Genomic DNA, 24179 nt, shown 5'->3' with positions numbered 1-24179 from the left:
CTGTCTACTGAATATAACAAAATGAACAAAACAATATTTGTATCCTTTTTAAAAAACAGAATTTGAATTCCCTCTCAGAAACAGGTCCCAGTGAGTGTTGAGGAAAAGACCACATCAGGGATCTCACATAAAGCAGCAATGACCCTGTGGGCAGCTGGGGGAAATACTTTTTTAATGGGAAGCTTTGGGTTCATTCATACACTGGGCTGAAGTAATTGTGTTTGGTACTCACTACGGTTTTGTTGTTATCTGTTTGTTTGTCAGCTTGACACAACCTGGAGTCATTTAGAAAGAGAAACTCTCAATTGAGAAAATGCCTCCACCAAGTTGAACTATAGACAATCCTTATGGGGAATCTTCTTGGTTAGTGATTGGTATGACTGTGCCCATCCCATAGGGGGCCAAGGGCAGGGTGTGTCCTGAGATTTCTTCAGCAAAGTGATGGATACAAAGAAGCAATGTGTAACTTGGGAAGGTTACAAATTGCCGACTTGTTCTGTTATTATTTAAGAGGCCCAAAGAAAGGAGCATTTCTTGAACCAGAAACAGTGAGCAAGCAACCGGTCAGGAACCTAATTTTAAGATGCAGCCAATACAAACAGAACTATGCATCCATACAAAGCCTCCACATATAGCACTGGGGCTCTAGAGGGGTGCTCAAAATTTGCTCTTACTTCACGTGTGTGTGTGTGTGTGTGTGTGTGTGTGTGTGTGTGTGTGTGTACATGCATGCTGAGGCTTTAACCCAGGGCCTTAAGTTCTATCACTGAGCTCCACTCCTGGCCCATTTTTCTGTTCTCTGTTTCTTGTTCTTCTGTGTTTGTGAGCTCCCTTTCCCTGCTTCCTCTCCTAAATACCCACAACACCACCTCCAAAAGCATTCTACTAACAAATTCAAGGTTCCAGGAATGAAGGGAAAGCTTGGCTCAAGCCTGGCAACTCCTTTTGAGGAGCTTACTTAGAAATCTGTTTCTCCATAGTAATTCTGTAACTCCATTTTCTTACCTCTTTATTTGCTAATGGTTCTGTAACTATGGTTGCCCGATGGGGCTGAGGCGTGAGAGGGAATTCTTTGAAGAGCAACATATAATGACCTTCCAAAATGTTTGCCTTTAGGATGCAAAATGAGTTATAAAAAAACACAAGATGGAAGATTGCTTGCCAGATACCAAGGCTGAAAAGGACACAACAAATAAGAGTGATAGATGAATATAAAATTAAAACGTCAGCAATCCATGATGCCATTAAAGACCCCCATAAAATAGCCACGAGGAGGCAAATACAGTTTTAAGATTCAGAAATTATTTTGTAATCTCTGCAGCTCTGCCTTCCATTGTGGTCAACATTTTCTAGGATTATGAATATTAAAGAAAGATAATAATAATAAAGGTGTTAATTTGATTTAGAGGTTGAATAATAAAGATCTTTGAGGAAAAGTTTAAGAAATTGGGCTAACTGGCCCTAGGTAAGACTCACCTGCCAGAGACACTCAATAAATGTCAAATACTTGAACTGACCTGCTGTCCATGCGTTCTGATGGGGACAAAGCTCAAAGTAGACAGAAATGGCAATAAGAGATTTTGGGTTAACTTTAATAGGTATTTCCTGGAAGAACTTTAAATCTCTTACTGCAATTTACCTCAGTGTTACAAGTTTAACCAAACACAAGCAAGGTACCAAGGAAAGCTGTAGAATCTCTCTCTTGACTAGAAAGCCACCTATCTCAAGTGTTTTCAGATTACGGCTGCCCAGACTGTCTAGGCTGAACTGAGCAGTCTCCATGTCTGCTCTCAGTAAATCATGTCACTGACATTACAGGTTTTTTGACTTCTTCTTCTTCTTCTTCTTCTTCTTCTTCTTCTTCTTCTTCTTCTTCTTCTTCTTCTTCTTCTTCTTCCTCCTCCTCCTCCTCCTCCTCCTCCTCCTCCTCCTCCTCCTCCTTCTTCTTCTTCTTCTTCTTCAAGATTTAGTTATTTATTATTCCATGTATATGACTACACTGTCACCGTCTTCAGACACACCAGAAGAGGGCATCAGATCTCCATTACAGATGGTTGTGAGCCACCATGTGGTTGCTAGGAATTGAACTCAGGACCTCTGAAAGAGCAGTCAGTGCTCTTAACTGCTGAGCCATCTTTCCAGACTGTTTTTTTTTTACTTCTACTACCTATGAGTAGAAGTGGAGATTAATGTGAAGTCTGGAAATGAAGAAACTGGACAAGGCCCATATCCCAGAGAACTTTGACTTTTTGCTTGGTGTACAAAGGGCAGTGTTTCTAAATTGGCTCCTTTCCAGACCCTATTACTGACAGCTCTACTTTGGAATATTTTATCATAACACTAAAAACCAGCCCAAATCATTAACAAACAGAGGCCACAGAACTGCTTATCAATCCTGCATTCAAAGAAGGGCTTCATAGAGCCTAACATTTAACCACAAACACATCTAGTTTTGGTCTTATTGGGAATTAATCAAGCACAAAATGAAAAAAGTATGGTCAAATATACAAACTAAAAGGCAGCCATTTTTCATAGTATTTAAAGTAGTTTAGAAGACTGTTCTCTGTTTTGTGATATTCAAATAGAGTAATTTGTAGGTCTGGGCTTACTGTAATTAATAATTTTTGACAAGTTATGGCATGACTCTAAGTAATTATCTATATGCTTTCCCTCCTGTCATGGTAGGCAATATCATTTCTTTTTTGCCCTTTTTATATTTTTTAGAGAAAGAAACAAGCCTCTATGGCATCCCCCCATTTTAAATGAATGCATTCATTATTCCATAAGGACATGGGGTGACATGCTCAGTCCCATGTGTCCTGAGAGGTCTTCCGCTCAGCTTGCTCACGGTTACACACTTTATGCACTACAAGGAAGGAAATACCTCAAGATTTTTGAAAATATTTACTTTTAAAAAATAGCAATCAAATTGTCTGTAATCACATTTTTCTGCCCGGCCTTGAAAAGCGCATTATTCAATACGTCAGTGGCCCTTCCCATAATGGCAATCTATTAGAACTCATGCTGTTCCCATAGATCTGAACTCCTTGATGTACTGCACTCCCCATGGGCCCAGAGGAGCACTCTTGCTTCCGTTTCATGACTCCTGTATGGTACCTACTGAAGTGATGGCTGTCAAAACAGTTGTACAGTGGCCTTTGAATGCAAAGCGTGCCATGTCTCCATGCTACAAATGACAATGATTCTGAGTATATACATTATGCTGGCTTTTGTTGCCTGGAAAAAGGAAGGCATTTGGGAAATAACCCCCCCAATTTTTATTGCCTTTTAACATCTTTTTTCCATTTTAAACACCAGAACTGGAAATTTGAAGCATTCAAAGAAACTGAAATCTCCTTTGTTGCTTTTTTTTTTTTCATTGTAAATTTTCTATAATGTGCCATTAGAAACTACACTCCACAAAGCCAGGCTTCTAAATGAATCCTTTCTGTGAGGCCATTTGAAAACTTCGCACGGTTTTCCTTTGTATGAAAGAGCTTCTGTTGATGGCACAATGAACAAGCAATCGCCACATATAGGCCAGGCTGAACAGCCCAGAGAACTTTATACAAGGTTGCATTTTTCCCTCTACCAATTCTTGATTAAGCTCAGCAGTGACTGTTATCTGGGTGAGGAGCAAAAGAAAGACGCTTAGTTTTAAGTTGCAGAAATCTAGGGGCTCTTCTTAAGTCATGAATATTTACTAAGACATGTTCTTATTTTTCTTTCTTCCAAAATAATTTTCTACTTTCTAACAACATGAAAGCCTCATCTATCTACACAATACCACATCACTTCCTTTAAAAGAAGATTGTATTTATTTTATGTGTATTGGTGTTTTGCCTATATGTAAGTCCATGTACCACATTGCACACACTGTTCATGGATCCCAGAAGGGGGCACTGATTTCTCTGGAAACTGTAGCTACAGACAGCTTTGATCTCTCATGTAGTTGCAGGGGAACCAAACCTGGCTCCTCTGGAATAGCAACCAGTCCTCTTAATCATTGAACCATCTTTGTACGCCCACCACTTCCTTTGTAACAGGAAATGACATTAGCTACTGTTCAATATCTTTACAACTGATTGACCTTTGACATAAAATAGTTAAAAATCTGAGATGGCCAAAGCCACAGCAAGAATATGTGCCACGTACAATGTACACACCTGCTATTTCAATACTTGGAAAGGAAGACTTCCAAGTTGAAGATTAGCCTAGGCTACAGTTTAAGACTCTTGTTAGAAGACCAACAATGATAAGGTAGGAACTACAGTAAAGAAAAGTCACTAAGTAACTGTGATGTTTAATCTTTATTATCAAAACTCTACTGAATCTAGAGACACCTACCAGACAACACTCTAGACCAGTTCTCAGTCTCCCTAAAGCTGCAACCCCTTAATATAGCTCCTCGTGTTGTGATGACCCCTAACCATAAAATTGTTTCATTGCAACTTTGTATCTGTAATTTTGCTATTATGGATTGTAATGTAAAAGTCTGATATTTGGGATAGTGAATCCCCTGAAAAGGGTAGCAGCCAACACATTGAGAAACACTGCTCTAGGCACGACATCATTCCATTTACTTGGGTCCTCAGTAAGAAGGAGAACATCACTGAGTAGGCACAGACATTTCTCTGTTTCCTGTCTAAATACAATATGACTGCCACTGTGTGTTCCAAGAGCTGGACCTTCCTCACTGTGATGGACTGTGTCCTCAGACTGTGAGATAAAATAAACTCCGCCCACCCTACCTCCCACCACTTAAGTTGTGTTTGCCAGGTCAAGGTAGCAAGAAAAATAACTAATTTAGTAATAGCAAAGGAAGGCAAGTTTAGTCAGTCTTAGAGTCTTGACAAGGCATGTGTGGTCTTAGGAGGAATCAGGGAACTGCCAGCCTGGCAGGGACCAGAGTCACCAACCAGGCAGTTGGGGGGGGCTTGCCTTGGAAAGAGGATCTTGTGTTCAAGGATGTTTTTATAAGAAATGTTAGGACAAGTCTGCCTTATTGCCTTACTGTTGACCCTCTCCGCTCTCGGGAGGTGAGCTTGTGCCATTGAGCAAATCCAGCCCTGCTGGTGTACAGAACATGCAAGCCTTGTTGGTAGTTAAGATGCTTACCTGACACTCCTGCTCCACAGTGTTTCTAACCAGACTCCAGTTCTCAGGAAGTGGAGACAAATCAGTTCCCCACTATCAAAACAACTTAGGGGAGTTTTGAGAAATTGGAGCTCTTGCATATTGGGTCATGAATGGCTGTTGAATTTGAACCTAGAGAATAAGAACTAATTGGCACCCACCCACTAGTGTGTAATACAGAAACCCTACCTGCTTTATAGCCTGTTCTTGGAACAGAGAGACTTTAAGAATATGCAATCTTTTTCAGGAGTGCCAAAGTCCGAGTTGTTGCTGGAGCTCTGAATAACTACTGGGTAAGGAGTCCCAATGGACCATAAAATGGCACAGGCAAGAATTTTCAATAAAAAAATAAATAGAAGAAAATTTGGAAAGGCTGAACACTTAGTTATGTGTACTGAATGAACCCTGTACAGGATTTTAGTAAATTTTAGAAGGCAATATACATTTTCTACACTGGCAAAAAAAAATATTTAAGCTGAAAGGCATCCTAGTATAACAGACTTAAACTGACTGGGAATCAGGTACCACTTAATGGTTATAATCCATCTTAGTGCTTACCACATTATGGAATTCAATATTGTATTATTTCCTTCTAATTTTATGTTTATTATTTTAAAAGACATGAAATGGCATGTCCCCAAACTTTTAGATGTAATTATTTTCCTTTCTCAGCTCCAAAAGTACCTGGGACTACAGGCTTGATGTACCATACCCTACCACAGCCCTGTGACAGGTAAGGCCAAGGAAGTACAAAAAGGCTATTTAAGCGTCTCAGGGTCACACAGCAGATAGATAGTAGTCCCGGGATTTGAACTGAGGCAATCCAGCTCAAAGACAACGTTAGTAACAGAGATATACAAGGGCACTGAAAGCGAGGAAAGGACTTCTTTAGTTAATAGCAGGCTTAGTGCTGTCTTTTTGACAGATGTGAAGAAGATTAAGGATCAAAGTATAAATAACTCTTTGAAGAGTCTTCACTCTCATGCATTTTAACCTTCTCGAATGTGTCACACAGGCACAGGCTTGGGAAAACCATTTTACCTAACCAAGAGTTACATAACGCATCCTATGTGCCAGCCAGTGGTCTTAGCAATTTGTCAAACTCTTTAACCCCACAAGGTAAGGCCTATCATTGTCCCCATCTCCCCAGAAAATAACACTAGAATGTTTACTGTCTGAGCCATCATACGGTCACTGGAGTCCTCTGAGGCCCCATTTTTCATCTGTAAAACTGGGATATGAATACTTCACACAGATAGAGAGTTTTAGCTATGGACCAAATGTCTTGTGTCTACCATGCTGATGCTTGTTAACAGCAAGACTGGCCCTGCTGTTGCCAGAGGGAATAAGAAACAAAATACATACAAGAAAATGTAACTGTAAGATACAGCCTCACTGAACACTATGCATTGTAACTTACATCAAACAGTAATATGCACAACACATAGTAATGCATTCACAGTAAGCATCACAATGTCTAAAATGTATATAATTTCTAACTATGCACAAAAATACAGTCAAAGTCTTTCATTCAGTCACTCAAACACTAAAGTTCTAGAATGGGAAAACGTTCATGCAAAGATTTGGTCAGAATTCTAAGAGCCACAGGTTCTGTGTATTACGTTAAGAAGTTTCTAAAAAACTCAGGTAAGGCTAGTAGATTCTGTCTATATCTTAACAGGCTTCCAATGATAGGATTTTCACAACTTACAGCAAAGGCCTCACTTTGAGTCTGCAACTGTTGCTTTTAATCTGCTGCATCCATTTTGGATGAGCTCTGGAGAGATCTCCAAATGAACATTACAATTTCTAGGATTTTAACTCTGAAAAATTTTCTCTGTAGTGCATTTTAAGCTTTCCAAAGGAGCCACACAGGAACAGGTTTGTGAAGCAGGCTGTATCTGATTTCTGCAGTTATTAGCATCTTTAACCAAAGCTTTCGTGTAAATGTATTTCTGAGCATGGCAAACCCACTGAAGTGGTATTGTTGCTTCACCTAATTTTAAAATGATTTTTCTCGTTGGCATATGAAGTTTGCAGACCATATGGGGTTCCCTGGGACGCTCTGCAGCACGTGTTCACCTGTGTGATGCTGAACTGTGTGCTTCCTTTTCATTTAATTTTTCCATGAAGTTTCTGGTTGCTGCATGAGGTTTTTATGTATTTGGGAGGAGGCCCTCTCTGATGCTTTGCTGAACATATGTGTGATGTTCAATAGTTTCATAAGCTGCAAACCTATGAACAGGAGCTAAATTCTTTGGATAGAGACTTAGTTTTTACCAGAAAGTATGATGAGACATATGGAAGTCACCTTATATACAGTCTTTTTCAAATAAAAGGATCCTCTGTGTGTGTGTGTGTGTGTGTGTGTGTGTGTGTTTATAATTTAAATGAGGGTATATAAAGAGCTACACACCTTGAGATCCATATCTACTTGAAGAGAACATGATAAATTTTAATAGCCAGCCTCTGTGTCCTTTCCTAGTAAAGTTCTTTCAAACTTCTCATGTGATTAGGGATAACAAGCCTTTAAGTTTGAGAAGAGTTTCTTACTCAGGCCTTCTGTCCAGGCCCTGTGACCAGCAGGGGTTTCCTTCAGTCAAACTTTCATTTCCTAAGCCCTCACCCCAAGTCTCTTAGCCCTCGCTTAGTGGCTTCTTATAATCCATTCTATTAAGCTCAGCGTCCTCTTACTGGTTATCGAAGCCTTTGTCCAGATCTTTCAATTTAGACATCTCAGGCGAGTTCTCAGTGCTGTCAAGATGACTTTTTTCTTCAATGTTTATCTAACTCAAAACCATCCCTCCTGCCTCCTCTGCTGAATCTTATACCTGTATCAGCCTGACTACTGTAATCTGTACAGTAGGAATTGCTACTAAGTATATGGTCAATACAAGTGGACCTTGATCTTCTCTTGAACTCTAATTACGTTGTATTTCTCTCTCATTTTTATAGCTATTGGTTTTCTTCAGATGTCTATAAGTGGCTAAGGCACCATGGTTCTTATTAATCTATCATTTGAGCCCTTTCAGATGGGTGGGTTACAGTAACACCACGTGATATGGGAAAGCAGTAACTAGAAAGGTTTTTGTTTTAATTGGTAGACAAAAGACAGCCTTTGGTACGTCCAACGTATAAAACTTGTATTATGACATTAGTCTAGGAAATCGTGGGTCTTAGGATCCATCCAGGAATATTCCCACAGGATGACTCATTTTTACGAGTGTGGGTGTTTTCCTGCATACATGCCAGTGCATCCTCAACATCAAATGTCACCTCAACATCTACTTTCTCTATTGCAGTGCTACCTTACCTCATATCCTTCACTACATCCATACCACATAATGGCTACCAGATACATGTGGCTTATGTCAAGATCACAAAATCAAAGAAAACAAACATGTTCTCTTAACTACAGGCCTGGGTGATCGATCTGATGCCCTCTTCTGGCTTCTTCAGGCACTTCACACACAGGATGCACTGGCATGTATGAAGGAAAACACCCATACTCATAAAAATAAGTAGATATACATGTAAATAAAAGATGATGTTGTTGGTATATGTTTTTTTCAGACTTACATATGTGCATGTATTTTTTAATATTCAAATTCAATTTCTTGGAGGAATATAATTTAGACAGGCTCGTGATAGTGCCACTTTGAACCTCTAACGCTACTACAAATGAGTTTTTCTCTATCGTCCTACATACAGAGGCTGAGTTGAGTCTTATCCGCTGTGTCTTCCGGAAAGCCATGTTGAGATGTCTTTTGACTCTCCTTTTGTTCACCCCAGTCTCTTATACTCATGTTTAGCAGAAAACCTCTTGTGTAGCTATACAACAGAGACAACTGTATGCACATCAGGCTGACTGGGAATATAGAACCCTTTCAGAACTCAGAAACAAGTTCATTGATCCATTCCTTGTGAATCTGTGGTAGTGCTGTTTAGTGACAGGAAAATAACAATGGTTAGGCTGCTCCTGGTCACATCATGAAAGCCAAGGAGCAGGAGTGAAAAGCACTGTGTAGGCTAGGTGCCATGGTCCGAAGTCTTCCCTAGGCTGTACACTTCCCAGAGTACAGAGAAAAATTAAGTTTGTAGATGACAATAAAAACAAATACTTTTTCTTTGGTAAGCCAGTGTTTCTCACTTATGAGCTGCTCCTTAGAAATAAAAGTCCCCAGACTCTGTCAGGAGGGCCTGGGAAAGGGGCTTGTTGCTAATTTTCTAGTATTTCAAAGTAACAGAAAGTCCCACAGACTGGGACATCTTCATAAAGATCATTTCAACGAACAGAATTCTACTTCCAAAACAGAAGAGAAAAAAAGCCAACCAACCAACCAACCAACCAACCAACCAACCAACCAAACAAACAAAACCACACAAAGTAAACGTGTAGGATTTCAGAGAGTAAACAAGAACAATGGGGCTGAGTGCCGGCACTCCCAACAAGTTACAGGCATCTTATTTGGCTAGCAACCCAACACATCCCGAGAAAATCTACCATTCATAGCTACTTTTTATATGAAATCTGGCAAGCAACTTTTTCTACCAGTGTCGTCAACAGGATTTAGTACTCTGACAACCATGAGTGATCACACAAGTAATTCACCGATTTAAATATGAAATTTAAAATGACATAAGGAATTTACAATATCTACAAAGCCATAGACATGGCTAAACCTTCTCTCTCGGTTTAGAAGGCCATCAACACAATTTACAGATTGTTGAATGGAGCTGACCCTTGTTTTTTTCTGTGACTTTCATGCCCACCACAATCAGACATGATTACCACATCCTTACCACAGAGATGGAATTGGAGAGCAGTGTGCCATCCTGGCCCAGCATGTTGGATACGGTGATCTCTGGCAGGTCCATGTTTTGTGGATGGAACGGGAGCAAGCCATTGTGGTTCATGGGGTGACACAGAGAGTGGTAACCGGACTCCACCTCATTCAGGTGCACCAGAGAGTGGTCAGGGAGGGAGGGAGGAGTGATGGGTGGGATGTTAAAGTCTTCACTTTCCAGACTTGGGCCAGGGTAGGACTGAAAAGACAGAGCGACACAGATGGGAATTAGCATCCACTTGTTTGCCATTCAAACCCAGGGACCCAGTGGTCTGATGGAAACGTCTACCAGCAGCATCGCAGATTTGTCTAGGATATTCTAACATTAGGATCACCCTCGTGCTTTGTCTCTTTTATGTTTGGGAAAAAATGCTTGTGAGACATCCGCTTTGGGTATAAAACCTGCCTCTGCTTTATGGCTTTGTTTTCCTAGGAAGTTGAACTCAAACAGATTTCAAAGATCCCATTAACATTTTTCCATAGTATTAATCTAGCTGAATACCTTTTTTTTTTTTTCAATGAGAATTGTAGGGAAGGGAGGCAATTTATAAAACTGTTTGATCAAACATGTGTCATAAGACTCCCTACTGCTAAGATTATGGGATGTAGTAAAAATGAATTCCAGAAGTCTGGGGTAGTTGTTTTTCGGTTTGAAAAACCTATCTGCTTGTAATTAAGAAAAAAAAAAGTTATTACTTAAGAAGTAAGTTAAGCCTGTGCCTAAGGGTGTGCTCACTGAAAGTTTGGGGAGTTTAAAAATGCCATTAGATGCTAATTTTGCCGTTAACATTTTATCATCAAAATAAAAGTGAAGATTGCTTTCATGACTTCTGTAAACATTTATTTGAATTTTCCCCACAGGCTGATAACACTGCAACTGTTTAAATTCAGTCCCTGCCACAGTGTAAGACACAAACAATATTAATATTATGTAACACTAATTGTGAAATAAAAGTTAATGAGTAAGATAAATAGCATTAATATACCAGAGGCCTTTCTTTTATAAACTAGCTTGAAAAGGGAAGGAAAGCAGAAGAAAATCAAGAATATATGAAGACAAGCCTGCTTAAGAAGGGAATATGGGAAAATGTTAGGAGTTGAATAAACACTGTAGCAATCAATATGCAGGGTCAGAAAGAACTTATTTTGTTAAACAGGTGTCATGATATAAAAAGAAACATTTTGGCCCAGATTATTCCAAGTCAATTTTTCAAATTCCAGCATCCTTCAATGTTTGTGTGCATGGATAACAATGACTCTCTTGTTTAACGGTACAGTGCCTGTTACAGTGTGCAGAATTTGAAACGAGAGAGCAGGCAAAGCCTAGGAGCCAAAGAAAGTAGTGTTCGCTGTTCATTGAGTGTTCAGCCAATAAGCTGTATGCCTCCCTGTCCAAATGCCTGGGGTTATTTTTTCCAGATGGCGTCTATTTGTCTAACAGAAAGAAAATCTTCAACTTGCACTTGCTAAATGTTGAATGAGTTCTGATATATTTGTTTAGGTGCCGTCAGAAGGCACAATTAAATGGAGAGCTACTTGGAACATCTGGAGTCTGGAGGTGGTCCTAGAGAAGAATGTGTAGGTATCATCTGAAGTCTATAAAGGGAGGATTGCATTCTTTTTCAGTTAATTTTTTTATATATACAACCTTCTGTTAAATAAAGCCAACTGCTCTAAAAGTTTAGTTATCCTTTACCAAAGTATTGTATTAACAGTGTAAATTTTTTTGACAGAAAAAAAGATGTTAGTGTCCTGTGTCAAAATTATGTTTGATTACCCTGGGCATACCAGACCCTAGTTTAAAGTTCCTTCTAAGCCAATTTAATATGAGATACAAAGGGCCCGATGAAGACATAGAAAATAATGTGTACTTAGCCACTCCTATTTCATACAGAGTAATGCGAAGACCTGTTTACTATCCTGTCTTTATTCAAACCTTATAACTGCTTTCTCTTTGTGTGTTGTTATTCCTCCTTTTTCTGATGAGAAAACTGGAATGCAGCAGTTACTTAGTGATTGACAGTTCATGTATATGGGATGAATAGAAGATAACAGAATCCCTTTTCTCCCCCACCCCTTGTGATCAAACCAAGAGTCTTGCAGATTGAGACTAGTGTACTGGAGCCCCATGGCTAATTGCTATCATATTTATCAGGCTTAATGATACAGAATGCTTTTGTTTCACAACACTTCATAGTTTAAGAAACATTGTTATCAACAGCAGATTTCCTTCCCTTGTCCTAAATTCTGTCACAATGCCTACCCACTGATTAAATATTTACTTTACATTATCACAAGAATTCACAATCCATCTTTTGTCACCACTGCCAATTGTGATTTTATGTTATTGGTAAGCTTTCTTTCTTTCTTTCTTTCTTTCTTTCTTTCTTTCTTTCTTTCTTTCTTTCTTTTCCTAATCACTTTATATCTTGCTCAATGCCTTCCTCCAGGTCACTGCCTCTACAGTGATTTTAAGACATTAATCAGTGCCTGTTTGAAACTTTCCACAATAATCATAACTAATACAGAAGTAAAGGAGAAAGATGGTTTTAATTTCAGAAGTGCCATTAACCCTCTGAAAATACTAAGGGATATTTCACCCTGCTGGACCACGACTTTCCATTCTAGAGTTGCTCCAGTAGTTAAGTCTTACTTTGTGGTATTTTAAAGGAAGGTTTAATTGGTATCACTTTACATTGGGTGATAACAATTGCACTGCAATTTAGCTAAGCTACATGGTTTATTTTCATGTAATTACACATTAAGGTTATTTAATCCATACAATTATATGCCAAAACCACAGACTCTACAACTTAACTGGCAATGCATAGTTATATGGGTCAAGAATTTTAACAACATAAGGTTACTTAGCAGTTTCTGTTCCTTACATTAGAAATCATGATGTGGTTATTTGCCATGAGCCCATTAGAGAGTAATTGATGCCCTATAAAAGTACCATGCTAATTGTTTAAATGTCAAAATCTCCAAAAACTTAAGAGAAGTTCAATAGCAGACTAATTTCTAGCTGTTTTAAAATGTGGAAATCAATTAATACCTAACAGTGGCTTCTATATGACATGGCAGATATAATCTGATTTTCAAGACCTTACTTCTGGTATGTTTAATAAGTGAGGTTTATATTACATCCAGTTCCCAGTTTGGCGGGATATAGCACAATAAGGTGGTATTCAATACTTATCCTCATTCCAAATGAAAATGCTTTTTAGAATTGTCCTTAAATATTTGTTGAACAATTAGAAGAGAGAATTGTCAATTTCTCTAATTTATTCATTCATTCATGAATACTAAACTGAGCCTTTAAAAGCATGAAGCTTGAGAATATATTGCAGTTATTTCACAGGCTTAAATAATTGTATTCCTCAAAGTACCATGGCCAGTTCATAACACAGAAGGTAACAGTGACATCACAGGATCCCAAACAGCTAAAGTGTCCTGAAAGAAGAGTGATGGGTACAAAAGACCCAGGAGGCTGGGTAGAGGAGTCTCAATTGTCATGTGACTGCTCATCTGGCCACGACATGGTTTCCCAACCATTCCATAGTTACAAAAATGTTTCATAATGAAGAATTTATGATCCACTGGCTCTCAGAGCTGTTGGCAGCTAATTTCCCATGTCCCGTGCGGGCAGCCAGGGCGACAACTTGGGAGCCTGAGGTCAGCTCATAACAAGTCTCTAATGCCCCATCCTCAGATGGGGTCTGGAGAAAGGAGTAGAGAGTCCGGTCAAAGCAACAGAACACTCCAGAAAGATCGGCCTAAGAAGACTAATGTAAAGCCCTCCTGTTGACACGGGGCCAGATGTGGCACTCGCTCACTGATAGTCTCCTTTGGTTCCTACTTATTTTCTCCCTCCATTGTGGCCTGTATTTTTAGCAATCAACCATTCTTAAACTCTCCCAGGAACAAAGATCGTGTATGCGATCCTTTTTTTTTAAGGTCTCCATGTTTCTATAAAGCAAAAGCACCACTTCTGAAGAATTGGAATAGAGGTTGCAAAAAAGTTTATCCAGTGTTCTAGGAGGCTCCCTTGGGCTGGGGCCTGTTACAGAATGCAGTGAAGGACAGGCACAGAGTTTCAAGGTGGCACGTGCTTCTTGATCACCATGTACAGTCTCTTACCAGAGGCTAGAACCTAAACCATTGGCCTCCCTTGTCCCCAGCAAATGTGGAAGTCACTGGTAACCATCTCTATGAATAGAAGAGAGTGCTTAGGGACAGTGGGGCAAAATGCATTCCTGTACTTTTCTTTCAACTGTTGAAATTTATTTCGATAAAAGGAACCTGGGAATGGGCACACAAATAAACTAATCTAAACCCTAGCTAATTTACATACATATACAATGATCCAATGACTCCCCTTATCATTGTATATAGACATGGGGAACTCTCATGGAGATGCGGGTGCTGGGCCTCACCATCCTGCAGAAACCAAGCACCATCAAGTGTGGGGTGGGACAGGGTGTACTGGCATAAGGCTTGGTTAATTCTGAAGACCAGATGGACTATTCAGGCTGCAGGGGAATTGTCTGAAGCTTTAAAATAGCAATTTAAAAATATTACCTCCCTCAAGAGAGTAAGTTTATAGTTGTAAATAAGAGACCGTGACTACTACAGCTCATTTTCTTAAGAGCTGAGAAAGGTGGAATTTGCACAGTTTCACTTGTAAGGTGCCGCATGGTTCTCAGTGAGAAGGGGACTGGTTACAAGCATGCTAGTGATTCCATCCGTGACTAATAAGAGTATTCACAGCATGTTGGAAAGACTGACAGCTGTTCAGTCCCACAGACAAGTCTCATCTAGGGTTTTAAGAGCAGGTAGGAGTTGTTGTTTTTTTTTTTTTTTCTGACACAAGTTTTCTACTGCTCTTGCACCTATTTTAAAACTCAATTCATAGAGTTCCTAAGAGCATTTATAAGATACATTAAAAATCCAATAATATATGTTCTGCAGATAAAATGTGCCCAATAAAGGGTTGTTGTTAAATGGATTTATATATATCTTAGACTGAGTCATATCTAAGAAGCACTTTTAGACGGTCCATGAAGGACCACATGCTGAATAAAATGAGATTTCCATAGGAATTTCCATCTATTTGTCATTGTTAAGACTTGTTACTGAAAAAAAAATGTATAGTTATACACAGTGTATTTAATTATTCCACAAACAGCCAAGATCAAGTTTCACACTTAGTTGAATGGAATTAGGTTGATGGTCTTCCTTTTTGTATCTCCGTGTTGGCATGTGTGCATGAATGCTTGTGTGTGTGCTCATTTGTGATACGTGTGTGTGTGTGTGTGTGTGTGTGTGTGCGCGCGCGCGTGCGCGCGCGCCCGCCCGTGCGTGTGTGATGTAGGTCAGATGGGATGTGTAGAGGTCAGAGGTCAATGCTGGGTGTTTCCCTCAATCCATCTATGCCTTTAAAACAGACATTTATTATTTTTAGTTTATGTGTATGGGTGTTTTGCCTGCATGCATGTCTGTGCAACATGTGCCAGTATTGCCAGAGCAGTCCAGAAGAGGGCATCAGATACCCTGGAATGGGAGTTACAGAAAATTGTTAGTTGTCACATGGGTGTTAGGAACTGATCCTGGGTCCTCTGGTAGAGCTGCTGGTGCTCTTAACTGCTGAGCCATCTCTCTAGCCTCACCACCTTATTTTTTGAAACAAGGTCTCTTACTAATTTAGAACTTACCTACTGAGCTGTTTTGTCAGTAAGTTCTAGTGATTCTCCTGGCTCTGCCTTCCTAGATCTAGGAATACAGACATAGGTAACTGCATCTGACCTTTGCATGGGCTGGGGATTGGACTTAAAGCATCACTTTGCTGAGTGAACCATCTACTCAGTCCCTAAATTGCATGCTTGAAATCTAAGACTAAAATAATAGGGAACAGAGAGTGTGCAAAGGATACTGAATGCTGGGATTGACTAGTGACTAGTAAAGGCCAACAACTTGGCTTGTTAAGGATCATTGCAGCCATGCAGCCTGGGGCTGCAGAGTTCCCATCCAAGCCAAAAGATGAAGGTATTTGTGAGCCCAAATGACCATGTTGATTTTGCACAAACAATATATTGCTAGCATTATGGCTAGCATGTCCTGGATTTGAAACAGGTCAGGGGCCGGGGCTTGGGGATCTTCCCAGGAAAAATTTTGGCAAAGAGGTAAATTACTAAGGAAAGGATTTAATTCTAAGACTACACTTAAAGAGATTAGGGTTAAGAAGAATCCAGGGGATCGGTCTGCTTACAGGCCTTTTCAGCCATTTGAATAAAGCCAACATCTGCCCCACATGTGCAGCCTTCTCCAGCTCCCATTTCAGTGTGACAGGAAAAGAAAAATTCTCACCTAATTTTTGGAAGGTCTCATTCTCCTGACTGTTTGATTGCATAGGTACTCACTTCCTGCTTCATTGCATAGGTACTCATTTCCTGTTCAATTGCATAGGTACTCACTTCCTGATTCATTGCATAGGTACTGGCTTCTTGAACCACTGTGCCTTACGTATTCCATGCCCTGAGTATCCTGTTTACATTATTTTCTCCACCTGCAGCCTCATTTCCTTTGCCACAGCCTGGTCCTTATTTCGTATTCCCAGCCCACATTGTTGCATCTGCAAGTGGAATGTTAATAACACTGACTTTTCTTTTCAGCTGCAGAGAATTCAGGTTTTCATATCATCCAACCAGAGAGTTAATTCATGCTGACCAGAAACAAATAATATAGTTTCTTCCAGCTTTTGCCTTTCCTCTTTTCAAACTCTAATCCTCTACCAGTGGGGCACTGTATTTTGTGGGTCCCTATCCCATATTGTAATCATTATGCACAGCATTCAATCTTTGGTGACAAGAAGTCCCATAACTCAGAAGGATTCAAAAGATAGCATCTTGTACACATCTTTAAATTATGTGATGGACTCATGCAGTCACGCAAACGATAAAAATATGGCTATAGTTATAGTGCTATAAAATATGGTTCTCATATAGGTCTTTATTTGAAAGATAAATAAATACCACTGCCATCAAGCATGTACAGAATGCCTTAATTTTTAATCTGTAACATAGTTCCTGAAAGCGAAGGACAGAAATATGCCAATGTTTAAACATGTTTTATCTTCTATTACTGAGCATTCTTACGCAAATAACTCAATGGAAATCAAATGAGCTGAGAAATTTACAGGAAAAAAATGTAAACAACTACCAAAAAAAATCCTCTAAGCATTCCCCATACACTTTGTGAAGTTAAGACATTGCGTTGCAGAAGTGGTTTTTCCCAAAGGCTTTGAACAACATCAATTCAATCTCTAATTTCTTTTGAGAAGACCTTCAGAGTCAGATCTTTTTCTGATTCTTTTGTCTCTGCATGAACAAGGGTTGATAGCTTGAGACTATAATGTATTACTGTGGAAAGCTTTGGTCTGTTACATAAATCATTTTAACACTCAGCAAGAATTGTCCAACAGTGCCATTGATGTGCTCAAGCCAACGATCCTGAAAACAATTTTTTTGTCTTTCTTCACATGCTAGACAATAGCAATAAATCATCTTCATTTAAAAACACACAATGTACTTATTTTTCAACTAATAGTGATCAAAGTAAAATTTTGGGCAGAAAGCATAGCATTTATATTATTGTGGTCATTAATTTTTAAAACCTTGTTAAAAAAACAGACAGTTCATGCTCATTTAATATAGAAATGTTGAATGCCTACTATGTTTAAGACATTCTGCAAACAGTCACTTGAGCTACGAAGAATTATAAAATGGTTTGTAGAAAGGAACAAATTAAAAGATAGAAAAAGAAATCCAAGCCCCCTGTAAAAGCCACGTGCTTGAAATGTCAAACTAGGTAATCCAGGAAGGAAAATTATGTGGAGCTGGAACGTTGAAGTGTTGCTATCAGCAGATTACACAGATTACCCAGCCTGAAGATCATATACTCTTGCTCAAATGTGACAAAGGAGGACTGCGATTCGAACCCATACCTGAACAGGCAGCAGAAACAGTGCTCAAAGCAAGGCCTTCATGGACAAGACCAGTCTCATCAATCAAAACAAACTGGGGTATGGGCTGAGGTTTGGCCTCTACTAGCATTTCAGTAGAAGATCAAAGCTTGGTTATAAGAAATCAGAATGCAAGACTTGCATGAAACCGGAAATGGGGTCACCTTGCACAGACCCAGACAATCCAGGAGCTAGGACTGGAAGAGCTGAGGTCAAAACTAATAAGCTGGAGCTTCAAGCATTCTGGGAGTCATGAGGCCAGCACTTATACCAGATGTGCATGGGACATGGTTTGTCTGACCCACCTGTCTCTCGTGGCTGTCACCATCAGCAAAGAGCTTCTTTTGCCATTGTTCATTAAAGATCTTGGAATGAGGAAGAAGATTATTTCCCCTCAATGTGGCTCAGAATTCTGTATGACCATCCTCACACATTTTAAAACCAAGCATGGAGTCTAGTTGTCATAAATAAAGGAAAACAAAAACAAGAACTAACTGGTTTCCTCAACACCATGCTTCTTCTACCATCTGGGTAGTGAGGAATGCAGGCTGAAGTTGAGGTGTTACTTCTAAGACCCCAGTCGGGGTCACTCCTGATTTCCAGTGACAGTCCACCACTCTATGTTTATTCTATACTGGACTAATTGAAGTGTTTAATTTTCAATTTTCAATATGTAATCTAACCTAAAATTTAACCTATAATTTTTCTAGTTTTTTTTTTAAATTCTTATGACTGAAAACACTCTGTTATCTTGTTTTACCAAATGTTCTATTTTATAAATAACCCTAGTAAATCAAGTTTTGAAAAAGGAGAACAGTCCTGAAACTTGTTTTTTTTTTTTTTTTTTTTTTTTTTTTTTTTTTGTTGTTGTTGTTGTTGTTTTTCTGGAGTGTTTGACTGTATACTTGACATTTCATTTTGACCCTTTGTTTTCACTTTAAATAAGAAATATCCTATCACTGGTATCTGATTTAGGAGGTAGGAACATCAGGTACAAATACCAGATCACCTCTTAATAACAACTAATATTTTTTCTTTATACCTCAGACCTCAAGTCTGTACAGCAGAAATGAAAATGGTCAGCCCATGAAGAGGTTGTCATGGGGCAATAAGAAAATGAAAGATTGTACAGGCTCTGGGTGAGGTCCTGGTCCAGCAGCAGCAGGTCAAAACCTGCAAACTATATTTATTCAACTCCCTGTAATTTAACCTTTTCACATATAATGACTAATACTAATGAATACTATCTAGAACATTATTTAAATATATGTATATTATTTCATTGTTCTCTAATTTATTTCAAGTTTACATTTTGAGTATTTAAACTGTTTCCAGTTTTCTTGTTATGAGTCACTGTGATGAATCATAGCCGTTTATTTCCTTAGGACATTCTAGAGTTCTATGTTTATCCTTAAATGGAATCACGGAATGCCAAGAAAATTTCATGTTTAAAATAGTGTGTTGGAACCTAATGTGTTTTGTTAAATTAATAAAATTAAAAAAAAAAAAAAAACTTTTGGATTTCTCCTGTTCCTAAGTATGTCTAAAACAATCAAATCCATCAGTGTGTCTGTGCTTGAGTCTCATCTACAGTGCACAGCTGTAATGGTGCAGACACTCACTGCATGTCTAGTGAAGATGAAGAACTCAACACCATTGATAAACCAATCCGAGTTGAAGCAAACAGCCACCTCATATAAATATATAAAAAAATACACAAACAAATATGCATTTGCTGATCTCGTAGCTAAAAAGAAAAAACAAAGTTCAACTATTTTGGCTTTATTTGGTTCAACCTACTATTTCTCAAAGCATTTCCACACATGACACAGTACCGCTCTGTTAATCCAGGGAAGGACTGAGGTCAGAATGCCAATACCTAACAAAGTTATAAAACAAAATTAAGCCTCATCGAACAAAGAAGTAGGCTCACGTGGGCTTTAGACCTTCCCAAATCTAAAGAGTTCACTGTGACGTTTACTTTTCGGTGTTTCTCATGTCAGTCAATCTGTCTCAGCATCCTTGAGTGGTAGGAAGGACTGAAGGAGTGGCTGGTAAAGCTTTTCCTCAGTTCACTGGCAGAGAGTGATAGCGGGCAGTCCCTTACATTCTTAAGACTCTAACTCATTCTTAACAGGAAGAAAAAAATATGCCGACTTAAACTTCCAGCAAGCATCACTGTCCTAGTGGAGTTTATCATCAGCTTCAGAGCATAAGAAATAAGTCGCTAGTGAATGAAGATAGCAACTGAATAACATGGCCAACTCTATGATGGGCTCCTCACTGAGGGGCCAATGTGAACAGCTACTCACCCACTAAACTGCCTTCACAGGAGCAGGGAAGCCGGGAAGCTGCTAAGACCTGGCATATGACTCCCTTTTCAGTATGGATGAGTTAACTTTCATCTTCCCGAAAGGTGGAAGTGCCAGGAAGTGCCAGCCCCTCCCTGTCATGGCCTCCAGAACCTTTCTGCTTTCTGGAAGTGAGAACTCACAGTAGGCTCAGTTCTTGAAGAGCTCTTTTTAGACGTGTCCAGAAAGGCTTTCAGTGTTGGTCTCGAACTCTGACCCTCAGAGATCTGATGAACCATCTGAGTTACTAGGCCAAGTCACTTGGTCACTTGTTTAGTTTTCCAGCTGACAGGATCAAACCCCAGAATTGATGGACGGAAGGGCAGCATGGAGATTACACTTCAATTAATGCCACCAAATATATTTAATATCTAGACTATTAAATAATACATGTCAGATGAAGCATAGAAAAATACAGAAATAAATAAAAATTAAAGTGAAACCTCTTTGAGTTTCTGGGAAGTCTAGCTTGTTCTGTTTCCAAACCCAAGGACTGAAACTACTCAGGGAAACTTGACACTTATAAAAGGTGTTTGGGGTGGCAAATGAGGGGACACCAGAAGGTGTCAGAGACATGGTGTGCGTGGAAACATGCCCTCGGGCTGTGGCATTGTTCTTATATTAAAAATAAGCACAATCATTTTTACTTGACAGATTAAGATATTAGTGATTGTTTAGAACAAACTTTAATTGCCCTGGTAACAGATTTGGTACATATACACATCATGACTCAACACACTAGTGTTCTGAGACTGAAATGCCACTATGTTTTCAGGCATTCCCTGGTGACAGGCTTATTATGAGTACCCCCAAAATATAGTGCATTAACAAAGACACATTTCATCCCCAAAGGTCATACTTCTCCACAAGTTAAAGAAAAAGAAATTCAAAATATAATTGTGAAAAAGGCAAGGAATTGATTGAAAAAATGTATCAAATGCTAGTGCGTGCTGGTCAGCTATGCTCTACCTACACACACCTCTCCCCACTGCCCGAATGGCTTGCAGTCTCTAGAGTTCTTCTCACTGAATAAACCAAGCTCCAAATGGAGCTTGGCCTTTCCAGGATCTGCTTTTACCACAGATGCTGCTCCATTCATATGTTTTCATAATTTTTATCACTGAGATGCATTTCCCTAATGCCTGAAAAAAACCCACTAGTAGACAACTATAATGAAGTGCTCAAGCATGCCCAGCAACAAACATTCATTTTCTGAAAGTAAAAAATGAGTCTTATATTCACAAATCCCACCGCTTGGAGATGTATATGATATACAACATTTAACCTGTCAACAGCCTCATTAGTGTCAATGAGTAGAAACTGGCAATCAGGAGTGGTGAGCTTCACATGTGTTTATGTTTTAAAATGTTCCTGAAATAGCTCTTCTGGCAGGGATGAAACCCAACACTTCTCTGGGACAAATGGATTTCAGTCTCCATTTTATGGTCTAGCTACATTTTTAAGAAATCTGTATTTCACACATAGACAGTCATTTGTAATTAACAGAGTTAGCAGCCCACAGAATAATAATAAAATACAATAATAACAATTAATAATAATAATAAATTTAAGTTTAAGCATACTGGCACATAAATGATCCAGAAAATATGCAGGAAGACTGGTGTGTGTTTAGTGAGCACGAGCTCAAAGATATCCATTTAGATGATGCCTGTACTCAGTATCCACACAACCATTAAGACATTTTCATAAAGTGGAAGAAATATGTGAGCTATTTCAAGATATAATGCAGAAAAACAGACTTCCATGTAAAAAGCCAATTTAGGAAGAAAACAACATAAACAATAGTAACTTGTGTGTTCGAGTGAAGCATCTTTTAAATTTTGAGTAATGAAGATGTCAAGCCAAATGCTAGAGTAGTTTAACTTAATTAGGTGGCCTATTTTTCCAGGCATCCTTTCATTTCCCATTGAAAACTCAGCTTGTATGCGAGGCAACAGGAGCAATTTTGTCTGTAATGAATACCTCGGGGACCGCACAGTAATCATTTGAACGTTATTCTGAAGACTGGTTTGAGTAACTAGTCTGTGCTTGTTAAGAAGCCAGACTCTGTTGGGATAACTAGATTACTCGATACATGCAGCTTCATCATTTTATTGGGCCAATGGTCAAAAAGTCAGGTTAACGTTACTTCTGAAAAATTTCCAAAAGGAACCAATCTAAAAGCAATTGCTCTAATCTGTGGTTCAAATGTATGCCGCGACCATGGATATTTTATGGTCCACGGTAAAGAGTTTTGTTTTGTTTTTATAAACTTTCAAAATACTCTTACAAACACAACCCCCTTCCAGAGCTCTTTTTACGATACCTCATTTACACTTTGATCTACAGCATGCTATCATTAGGAAAACATATAATTACAAAATCGAGAGTCATTTGCATGCTTGCAAATTTTAGAATATAATTCTTAGAATGAATTTGGGAAAATATTGGTGCACAACTGAACTTGAAGGGCCAAGTGGTCCCACCACTTCTGGATTGCTTACTATAAACAGCAGCAAGTCGCTGTGATGATAATACCAGTTATTATTCAGTGTATTATCATATTAACGCTGCCTCTCCCAGGAGGAGGGGACACTAGCATCTCAGATTAAATGTGTCTTGGCTTCTCACCCAGACAATACTAGGATAAGCCAAGTAATTCGAGGTATACTACATTTCGGCAAGGCAAAATTGAGAATCCTCAGGAATGGAAGTGTCAAAGAATCAATGCGACAAAAATACACACAATATGTTTATTCATTTACTTATTTTATAATAAATAATGCGGCAGACTCTCATGATTCAAACATTTTTTCAGGCATGTGAGGCCGAGAGAGAAAGAAGAGCAGCAAACCCAACCTTCTAGGGTTCATAGCCACGTAGGGAAGACTCTGAGGGTCATGTGCTATCGAGTAGAAAGCCTGCTCCTTCACATGGGAGATGTGACACACTGTAAGACCTTGAAGTCCACTTTTCAGTTACTGTGAGGAGAAGCAGGCAGGTGGCAGAAGTAAGCAGGTAGGATGAACTCTGGAGGGATGGTCACCAGAACAGAATGGTATGGTTGAAAGAAGAAAGATCAAAAGTGGAGTCAAGACTACCTGGGGTTAAGTACAGCTTGAGTCATGAATGTATCGCCACAGGACTGCTCACTGATCAGGTAGTAATTTTATCACTTTGAGAAAAGAAGTTTGATGTGTAAGAAAGATGGAGGGCATGCATCACAACTTGATGGACTGGTAAGCTGAAGTCTGCGCTGCTACCAGGTACAGGTCCCCAGATGAGTCAGAAAGCAAAGTGAAACTCATAGGAGAGTTGTCCCACATGTATGGATGTTCCTAAAGTTTTATTTGTATTTTAAATAAACTGTAAAAAGTTTGAGCTAGTGCATCTTAAGACGGGAGGAAAACATAGCACCACTATGCTTTATTGTACTCGTTAGCTTCCTGAATAAAGAAGTATCTGAGGCAATTACCTTACAAAGGGAATGTTTGTTTTGTTCAGAGTTTTACAAGTTTCAATAAAGTTTCAGCCCCTTTGTTTTAGGTTACTGGTGGGCCTGCTGGATGGTTACTGGAATCAAGAAAGAAAGGGGTCACGGTCTCACAATCCATGGTAAGACTGTCCCCTATAGTCTAAGAATTTCCTACTCCTTTATTTTCCAAAGGTGCCATCCCTTCCAAATAGGACCACAGTGCAAAAGAGGATAAGGGTGACATTTGAACCTCTGGGGACAGCCGTCTAAAGCACAGCATCTACCATTTGCTTGAGTCCTTGAAACTTCAGTAGAAGATATGAGATAGAATTCTTATGCAGATTAGAGGT

The 24179-nt window shown here is 39.1% G+C and overlaps 1 protein-coding gene across 3 annotated transcripts in view; it reads right to left on the bottom strand.

Annotated features, from left to right (window-relative positions):
• Nucleotides 1-24179, bottom strand: part of Tox (thymocyte selection associated high mobility group box) — a 302196-nt gene that overhangs the window by 126187 nt on the left and 151830 nt on the right. For all 3 annotated transcript variants that reach the window (XM_076924236.1, XM_076924235.1, XM_076924237.1), the window contains one exon: nt 9940-10182. In XM_076924236.1, the coding sequence (XP_076780351.1) occupies nt 9940-10182 (243 nt within the window). The remainder of the gene's footprint in view (nt 1-9939; nt 10183-24179) is intronic.

The sequence above is a fragment of the Arvicanthis niloticus genome, chromosome 25 (genome assembly GCF_011762505.2).
Source record: "Arvicanthis niloticus isolate mArvNil1 chromosome 25, mArvNil1.pat.X, whole genome shotgun sequence".
Lineage (NCBI taxonomy): Eukaryota > Metazoa > Chordata > Mammalia > Rodentia > Muridae > Arvicanthis > Arvicanthis niloticus.
Note: the sequence above shows the minus strand (reverse complement) of the source record. Positions and strands in the feature narration are given on the sequence as shown.